Source organism: Marmota flaviventris, chromosome 11, assembly GCF_047511675.1.
Source record: "Marmota flaviventris isolate mMarFla1 chromosome 11, mMarFla1.hap1, whole genome shotgun sequence".
In the NCBI taxonomy this organism is placed as follows: domain Eukaryota; kingdom Metazoa; phylum Chordata; class Mammalia; order Rodentia; family Sciuridae; genus Marmota; species Marmota flaviventris.
Genome location: NC_092508.1, coordinates 61605136 through 61615243, shown reverse-complemented (window position 1 = coordinate 61615243; position 10108 = coordinate 61605136). Strand labels below are relative to the sequence as shown.

General features: G+C 42.0%; 1 protein-coding gene across 1 annotated transcript in view; it reads left to right on the top strand.

The window, feature by feature from the left end:
- The first annotated feature begins 1201 nt into the window (after positions 1 to 1201).
- Myo3b (myosin IIIB) overlaps positions 1202 to 10108 on the top strand; it is a 374689-nt gene continuing 365782 nt past the window's right edge. Inside the window, exons 1-4 of the mRNA XM_071619301.1 lie at positions 1202 to 1227; positions 1678 to 1861; positions 2727 to 2861; positions 9984 to 10088. Of these exons, the coding sequence (XP_071475402.1) occupies positions 1202 to 1227; positions 1678 to 1861; positions 2727 to 2861; positions 9984 to 10088 (450 nt within the window). The remainder of the gene's footprint in view (positions 1228 to 1677; positions 1862 to 2726; positions 2862 to 9983; positions 10089 to 10108) is intronic.

Here is a 10108-nt window from a genome sequence, read left to right as displayed (position 1 = left end):
AAATCAAAACCACTCTAAGATTTAATCTCACTCCAGTCAGAATGGCAGCTATTATCCATACAAACAACAATAAGTGTTGGCGAAGATGTGGAGGAAAAAAGCACACTCTTTCATTGCTGGTGGGACTGCAAATTGGTGCAGCCAATATGGAAAGCACTATGGAGATTTCTTGGAAAATTGGGAATGGAACCACCATTTAACCCAGCTATCCCTCTCCTCAGTCTATACTCAAAGGACTTTAAAAAAGCATACTGCAGTGATGCAGCCACATCAATGTTTATAGCAGCACAATTCACAATAGTTAAACTATGGAACCAACCTTGATGCCCTTCTATAGATGAATAGATTTTTAAAAATGTGGCATATGTACACAATGGAATATTACTCAGCAATAAAAGGAATAAAATCATGGCATTTGCAGGTAAATGGATGGAGTTAGAAAAGATAATGCTAAGTGAAGTTAGCCAATCCCAAAAAAACCAAATGCTGAGTGTTTTCTTTGATATAAGGAAGCTGATTCATAGTGGAATATGGAGAGGGAGCATGGGAGGAATAGACAAACTCTAGATAGGGCAGAGGGGTGGGAGGGAAAGGGAGGGGGCATGGGGTAATTAATGATAGTAGAATGATCATTATTATCCAAAGTACATATGTGAAGACATGAATTGGTGTGAATATACTATGTATACAATCAGAGATATGAAAAATTGAGCTCTATATATGTAATAAGAATTGTAATGCATTTGGCTGTCATATATAAATGAAAAATAAATTTAAAAAGAGTTTGAAAGCAAAAAAAAAAAAAAAAAGAAAATCATTAGAAATGCAAACTGGGATCTTAGTAGGAGGCACCAAGCCAAAGAGTGGGGGTTGGTTGCCATGGCTCTTGCTATTGGAGCCTGGGAATCCTGCCCATGGGATCTAAAGGCAGACCAGACTTAAGACCCTCACCCAGCCTTAGAACAAGAAAACTTGAAGGGTTTTTTCCACAGGCTATGTCTTGGGTGACTTTGCCTGTTGAGCTTGCTGTTGGTACTTAACTCTACGGAGCTATGTCCTTGGTAAACAGGGCACGTCAACTAAGGCAGAGTGAATTGACATACCCTGTGAACCCCTCCCTGTGATTCATACATGAGGCTCTTGCTATATGAATGGGATCTGAGATTGGCTCATGTTTCATAGGCCCAAAGACCTACCACCAATGGGTGTTATGTGTGGATGTGTCTGGTACATCCAATAATTTTCTTTGTCTTTGCACACAGAGGTTAGGCATTGGTTTCCAGTAGCCACCAGGGAACCCTGGTCAAGCTTACTGTATCCTTGGGACAAAGGTTTTTAGACTTGAAGTTTTTAACCTACTTTCCCGGGCAGCAGCCATCACTCTCTGCCTAGCCAGACGACTGCCCAGTCATGATCAGCACCTCCTCGTTGGAACTTTTACTCTCTTCTGTAGCATGTAGATCATCTCCACTTTGAGAGCTGTATTTTTAGGGTGTGTCAGAGCATTCTTAAGAATGCTTCTTATTGAGCTTTCAGTCTACTTAAAATAGGAAAGGGAAATAGAAAAGAAAAAGTAACAAAAATCACTGGTTAAGAAACAAATATTTGTGTTTTCAAAGCCCACTGGCTCTGATCCTGTAATCAATTGTCGGACATAACAAACTTTCTCTCCACCAGGAAACATCTATATGGATTATTTCATTACAACTCCATGATGCTTGGTCTTGAATCGCTTCCGGATCCCACAGACACCTGGGAAATTATAGAGACCATTGGTAAAGGCACATATGGCAAGGTCTACAAGGTCACTAATAAGAGAGATGGGAGCCTGGCTGCAGTGAAAATTCTGGACCCCATCAGTGTAAGTCACTGTACTAAGCTATAACCACATACTGCATACTGAGAAGCTGGGCCTTCGAAGAATTGTCCTGAACTGTTATCTCTGTGTTGGCCAGTCATTGGCTGCACCCTGCCCCTGGGAGGGAGCATGGCTTTGGGGGAGGCAGTTAACTATAGTTGGGGAGAATTTCTAGTGTTTTTTTCTAGTGGGGAGAATTTCTCGTGTTTCAGGGCACATTTTCAACTGATTTTAGGGATAGTTTTCATGAAAGCTGACAGAAATCTCAAAATAGGTCATGGTTTGTCAGCTCTTCTGAAGGAAGGGACTCTTCTTGGAGTTAAAACTTTACTTGGCTTTTGTTTCTTTCTATTTGACCGTTGGTTTGGTTTTGGCCCTCTGGGCTCTTCAAAAATTACTCTCTTGGAAAGAGTGATGTATTTCACTCCTAGTTTCCCTGTAGGTCACAAAGTGACCTGGACTTGTGATATTTGATCATCCTAGGTTGACATCTTATTTCAGAGCACTGGAGTTAGAATGCTCCATGCCTTTTTGCACATTGAACTTGTGTGTGACATATCCTGTGTTAGGTCCCTTCAAGATACTTCTGCTTAACTGCTTTAAAAATTTAGACTTTTTTCAATAAAAAAGGATATTTATAATAGTATCATTAAGAAAAAGAGAATGTCATAAAGAAATATTAATGAATTAATAACTGCAAGATTTAAATCAGGATCTGAATCTCTGTTGTTAGGTTTTTTGAAGATAAGGTAATGATGACATTAAATGTATACGTGTTTTATTAATCGATTCAGCATGATGCCGTATGTGGGCCTTTCTCTGCACTTTGGTCTTTATCCAGTGTGTGTGTTTTTCTTACTTCGTTTAGGATATGGATGAAGAAATTGAGGCAGAATACAACATTCTGCGGTTTCTTCCGAATCACCCCAATGTTGTAAAGTTTTATGGGATGTATTATAAGGCGGATCACTGTGTGGGAGGACAGCTGTGGCTGGTCCTGGAGGTAAGAAGCTCCTGTTGGGTAACCATTGATTCATACAGAATGCCAGGGGCAAGCAGATACTTCAGTAGTGTTTTAAGGTACATGTTGGAGGAGCAGGTCTCTCCTGTGTGACACAGATACCTTACCTGATGTGGAATTCTCTCCAGTTCTCACAGGTAGGCTGCATACTGAGAAAATTTTTATTCTTGTTTCTCTCCTCAAAAGTTTAATCATCTTTTCATCTGCTAGAGAGCAAATACAGGAATCCAATTGGAAAAGATTATTTTGTTCCCTAGACTACAAACAATTCTTAGAATATTGTCCAATTAATTGCAACTCATTTTTAAAATTTATAAACCCAAGAGGTTCTTGGCTTACCATGTTTGGACTGGCTCATCTGCGTTCATTAGTCCTCATCATAGATTGGATTTCCTGCAAACTGACTCTGAGAGTTGCATATAGAAGGCTTATTGGAGAATTCCGGAAGAGGGATAGGTTTGGAAGAAAGCGTGGAAGGCAGATGTGGCAAGATAAACATTGAACTGAGATGTGGTTGTAACCAAGGCCTCAGCAGATTCTCTGAGGAAGTAGAGAGCTGGGCCTTCAAAGAGTTGTCCTGAACTGTTATCTCTATGTTGGCCAGTCATTGGCTGCACCCTGCCCCTGGGAGGGAACATGGCCTTGGGGGAGGCAGTTAACTGTAGTTGGGGAGAATTTCTAAGAGGGGTGCATCTGGGAGCTGAGAGCAGGGAGAAGGAGATACTCCTAGCAGCATCTGCTGTCAAGAGGGAATTTGAAGGGACAGCACTGTATCCACTAGAGCCCTCCATTTTCTCTCCTTTGTAGGCAGGAATGAATGTGTGTATCTGGATGCAAAAGGGTCAATTCCCCAAACTCCAATTCTCCATGGGACTAAAATAACAAGGACAATGGGACAGGCCTCTCACCTCATTTTCACCAGGCCCACCCTGATTTGTTCTGGACTTCGGCCCTCTGACAGCAGATGTTGCAGTCATAGCACCTCAGGTGTGGCCAAGGTAGCCAGGAAGGACCTTGGCAGATGAGAAGGCACCATGAGAGAGTGCCCTGTGCTTATGCCCCCCCCGCCCCCCCGCCAGCTTCCTCTTGTTTTTTTCAGGGTGACCACAGGCAGATAATGAGGCTGCCCTGAGACACTGAATTAGTTATACCTTAGCAATCCAGTATGCTGACATTTATGACTTTTGCTGGTTGTTTTGGCTCATCCCAGAGCTGATTGATGGGATACTGAATGGGCTCAGTCTTTTCTGTCCCATGATGGGCCCACTAAATCAGGTTGCTGGATGCTTGGGTGTACTCAGAACCACTGAGTCTTATACAAACACAAGATTTCTGGACTTCCAACAGATTTTCTTCAGTTCAATCCTTTGGTGTTCAGTTCAGGGACAGAGGCCCAGGGAGCAGAGCAACATGCCTTCAGTCACATAACCAGCTGGATGCCAGAACTGGAGGGAAAGCCTCTGTGTTAGTCAGTTTTTTGTTACTATAACAAAAGACCTCAGATACAGAAGCTTAAAAGAGGATAGGTTTATTTGGTCCACAGTTGTAGAGGTTTTAGTCTATGGCTGATTGGCCGGTTGCTTTTGGGCCTGTGAAGAGGCAGTACCTCATGGTGGGAGCACATGGTGGAGGAGGCTGCTCACCTATGGTTGCTAGGAAGAAAAAGAGAAAGAGGAAGGGCCATGGCCCCCAATATCCCCTTTGAGAGCATGCCTCCAACTAGGTCCCAGCTCCTATGGGTCCCACCAGCTCCAATAACACCAAGGGCTGGTGACCAAGCTGTCAACATGTGGTTCTTTGGGGAAGGCTTCTCAGAACCATAGCACCACGCTCCAGCCTGCTCTGTCATCCCCTGTGCTGCGTGTGATGTTGGGGGGTATGGAAACACACAATTGGGGTCTTCAGTTGGGATCATGACATTTCCTGACCACACACACAGAGCTGCGTGACAGTGACAGGCCACAGAGAGCACCCTTGCTTGCTGTGTTGCTCCATTGCAGCTTTTTAAGGTGTGCTTTAGAAAATGCACACAACAGAATCACCGTCTGTTCAGTATTGTTCTCCTCATCCTGTGCATTGAGATTAAATTTATGTTGCCTTTGCTCTTTCCTTGCTGAATGTGGTGAAAGGACGCGTGAGGAGCTATTCTACATGGCAATTTTAGAGGATAGGAAAATGTTATTAATAACTCCCTTAAATCACCCCTACTCTGAAAACAAAAGCAAATAAAAATGTCATTTCTGAAATTCATTCCTCATTTGTTAGTAGAAAGCAAACAAAAGCTCCCCTAGACACCATATATTAGAAAGGTATGGAGAGAAAACATATATAATGTTGTGGAAAATTTGCGAGTGTTTTATGTTAAGTGAATATTAAATTCTTAAACATCTGTAAGTCCTATTGTCTTTCACCTTAATAAAATGTAGTAAGGAATTAAACCTTTGAGCAAAACACAATACTCAGAAAGAATATCTAATATGTGCAAAGCCATGAACTATATTTTCTCTTTCTCCTTTTAGAGTAATGCCTTGACAGGTAGAAGCTATTCATTTTAGCATGAATCAAATGTTCAACTTTAGTGAACAAAATAGCACTGAAAATTGAGAATGCTGTAAATAAGGCTGGAAAGAAAGAAAAGGAAAACTTTGTTTTTAAGCCAGGTTAAAAAAATTAGGTTCATAAAAATCTGACCCTCTTTCCTGAAATCTAAGGATAACTTCAGTATCTAGGTACGTAGAGTCAAAGTGGGGGTGTGTGTCTGTTCAGTGTTTGCTTTTACATGTGGCCCTAGGAGGTCCAGTCTAGGTCTGAATATATCATTGGAAGTGTTAGAAATCAAACCATTGTCACCCACTGATACTGACCTGGAAAGTCCAGAAGGTTAACAAATCAGAGTTTTAGTAGGACTCTAATGGAGGGAACAGGACTGGTAGGTTCTGATGGGCCACAGACAGGAAGCACTGAAGTATTGAACCCCGACTTAGACAGTAGCTTCTGGCAAGTCTGGAATGAGAGTCACTGGAGATGGGGAGTCAAGATGATGGACAGAACACTTGGATGGAAGAAATGCGACAGAGTAGCATCCTGCATGCATTTGCTCTGTGTGCTCATAAAAGATGGCTAAGAAGCTGAGGTGTGGCAGTGATCCTGCTCACCCTACGTGTGCCTATGGAGGCTGAGATGGGAGGTGGGAGCTTCAGAGCCAACCTACCTCTTGTGGTATGAGCATCTCCCTCTGATGCAACTCTAGGTTGTCAAGTGACATGGTTTTCATTTGTCTGCTTGCAAGCCAGTGGCTACCTGGTACCCATGATCTATCCCCTCACAGGGGGAAAATGTGCTGCTCTGGACTGAGATAGGGATTGTGTCCAACATGACACTTCCTGAGTCATCTTCTAGGGTAGTTTTGACTCTGACGTTTGCTTTATGTTCTCTGTAGAAACTAATAGTCCTGAAAGACCTTGATCTTGACTGCCTAGTGAACAAAATAGCACTGAAAAGAAATTCTTTTTTTTTTTTTTTCTGATATCTGACTGAGCCACATCAAATGGGTAGGCACAGAAGCTGCTTGACAGTTGGAACCTGGGCTGGGACAAAAGTCTGGAGATTGTGTGCACGGGCCATTCTTTAATGATATGAAAGAGAGTTGACTGCTTATTGAGCAAGGAATATTTTATTGCTTGAAATTATGACTGTCCTAACAAATGCACATACTGTGAATCAATATTCAACGTGTTTTGGAAAATAGATGTGGAATGTAAATGATTTTTCTATTTTTCTTGGTTTGGAGTAAACTGCTCATTAAATTCTAAATGCATCCAGCTGCCACATTTCTGAATGCTGAGGGCGTAGGGAGGAACTGCAGGGATGGAGACACACCTCTGTACTTGAATCTGATGGCTGGCAAAGTGGGTGGGAATGAAGGGCTTATGTGCCAACCCTCTGGGCTGGGGCAGGAGGCTTGGTTGCCTTCTTCCAACTCTAAGGGGATTTTTTTTTTTAATTTGATGAATTTAAATATAATTCTTGTCATGTCCATTTCACTGAACACCTACTCTGGATAGATAATTATGAGTATGTACCTGCATACCTGCATTTTTTTTTTAATATCCAATTGACTAAAGTGTTTTTTCTATAACCCGCAGGCTGCACTTTACAAACCTTGCTGGTGGGCTTGTCAACTTCACAGGACAGCTTCCTTTAAAGGTGCCCTGAGCAGTTTAATTATACATTTCTGTGGATTCTGGGAAGTCAGATAGCTCTTAAACTCTGACATTTAGTGAACAAAAGGCGCTTCCTGAGTAAGATCCCTTTGTTGTTTTGAAATCCACAGCTGAGTTTTGATCCTGCTGACAAATAACTGCTCTTAATCCCTTAATGGGTTCTGAGGCTCTGAGGAAAGTTTGTAAATTGGCTACCACCTAAAATATGGTTCAAAAGGCCCTAAGTAGCAAATTCAGCCACACGTAGGGTAGGGAAGGAGAAAGGAGGAACAAGGGAAGATTATAGGCCTGTATTTAGCTTGGGTCTTTACCTAGCTTTGAATTTAAGTTTTCTCTTGGTAAAATTTCAATACTGCATTTGTAATTCAAGGAAGTGTGTGCCTCCCCTAGATGGGAGTCAGGCTGGGGAGTGCCCTGACAAGTGCACTGTCCTGTCTTGCATTCCTGTTACTCCTTTGCTCTGGAGGAGGAAAGGGTGTTGAGATTTCTCTCAGTCTCCCAGCATCTGCAGACTCTTGTCTCTTCTTCACCTTCCACATCCAGTGGATCAGAAGTTTCTGTTCATTCCACCTCATGAGAGCCTCCCAAACCTGCCTTGTCCTTGTTATCCTCCTGACTTGACTTTTTGACCCTTCCTCCCTCGATGGCTTCAGCATCTCCTGATGGATACCCAGGTCTTTCTTCTTCCATCCATGCTTCAATCTACTGCCTGAGTCATCTTTCTAGAATACAAATCTGAACACTGAGACCCTTTGCCTAAAAGCTTAGTTTCCTTATCTAATGATATGTCATACTATTAAAAATAGACCTAGAAAAATAAAGCCCATAGTCCTTAGAAGGGCATATCTGTCATTCATTCCTGTCCCCCACCTTCTTTCCCTCTCTCCCTAACCCAGGATCCTTGCCCCCTTTGTCCCAAGAATAGCAGTGTTTAGAATTCATAAGCACATGCATGCACACGCACACACACACCTCCCACCACCACTTTCCTTTTTCCTTTATTTGTACGGGATGTTTACAGACTTCTTTTCCTAGGGTACTCTTCTCTTTCTTACCCTCCTGCTCCAAATTCATTTGTCCTTCAGACTTACAAATGTTATGGCCTTCAGAAGAATTTCCCAGGCCAACCCCTTATGGTCACCCCTTATCAGAGTTCAGTTTTCCCTCTTTGGTGCCAACATGCTCCTAGGCACACCTATCATTCCTCAGCCCCATACCCAGTTTCTCATGTGTCCATTTCTAGGTGTTGAACCCTTCGAGACTAGGGATTGTGCTGTATTTGTGATTGAGTAATAGCTTATAAACTGGCCAGTCACAGACTATTGGGAACAAAGAGGTGCACATTGAATATCATTTGTCCTTTCAGAGTCATGGAAGGCAGCTAGAATTGAAAGAATACAGAGTTCCTCAAAAGGTGGTGTTACCCTGTTTTTTTTGCCATTATAACAAAACACTTGAGATAACTAACTTATAAAGAGAAAAGGGTTATTTGGACTCACAGTTTTAGAGGTTCCCGTCCATGATTAGCTAGACCCATTGCCTTTAGGCTTCTGGTGGGGATGCAGGTTAGCAATGGTGAGGAGCAGGTGACAGAGCACACACCTCAAGTCATGGCTAAGGAAGCAAATGAGAAAGAGGAATGGAAAGGATCCTACAACCCCCCCCCCCATTTCTGTGTGTGTGTGTGTGTGTGTCTTTATCTTCACTGACCTTAGGGCCCTTCCTCCTAAAGGTCCCCAGCACCTCCCAATAGCACCAGCTGGGGACCAAGCCTTTAACATATGGGCTTTTGGGGGACATTCAACTTCTGTATGATTAGAGCAAAGATATGATGCAGGCAGTCAACATTAGGGACATTAGAGGCATCCTGTTAGTCTGACATTGGTAGACAGTAGATTCTAAAGTCACTTCCTATAATCCCAAACTGGACCATCATAGTCTTTAATGCATTTCATTGCTTTTAGGATCCCTCCTAAGTAATTCCCAAGAGATAATAATTTTATGTTTGTTTTAAAGATTCTCTAATTCTATATTAGATTTGTAGTCACAATATGTCACTTAATGAGCAATTTATGATGGATTGTGCCAAACCCAAACCTGCACATTGACTTCTGGGGTTAGCAAAAATTATCCTTGAAAAACTCTTAAATTGCTGAGAAAGTACAATATACCTGCTTTCTGTACTCATACTTCACTGATATAAAACAAAGTCATAAAGTAAAATCTTACAGTGTTTTAAATTATAGGGACAGAGAGATGCTTAAAGTTGCTGGAAAAGCTAAAGTTGAATACGAGAAGGCCAAGTGCACCTATGACATAACTCTACCCCCATAAACCTGACACGCATTGATTGGCACATCTAGAAAGAGCTACTGATCAGGTTTCTGATGTCTGCAGTGCATCACTGAAAATCACTGAAATTTATTTCCTGTTGGTTATCAAGGGCATCTATCTTGCCTCTTCCAGTCCTTTCTTATCCTCAAAATGCACATTTGAACAAAAAAAGAAAAAAGAATAATATGCACATCAGATGAAAAATATCCAGTAAGCCACCATGATTTCTTAATAAGCTTTGCCTGCAAAAATTCTAAATAATAATTTGTGCTTTCATGTTTTACTTGACAATTAAAAAGTCAGCTTTTTTGGGTGAACACTTTGGCTCATAAATCCTTACCTTGAATAAAGAACACAAGTGCACACAGAGCTAGATTTGACTGGCTATTGAAAATTTGAAGTCTAATTACTCCAGGATGGAGTTTGTGATCGGCAATTTTACTATGTTGAGTGAGTAACCAGTGGGATTCCTTCCTAATTGACATTTCTTTCTTTCTTTCTTTTTTTTTTTCTACTCCTCCTTTCTGCCTGGCACCTCTCACCACAGCTTTGTAACGGGGGCTCTGTCACTGAGCTGGTCAAAGGCCTTCTCAGGTGCGGCCAGCGACTGGATGAAGCCATGATCTCCTACATCTTGTATGGGGCTCTCTTGGTAAGAATGTTCTTTGAGCT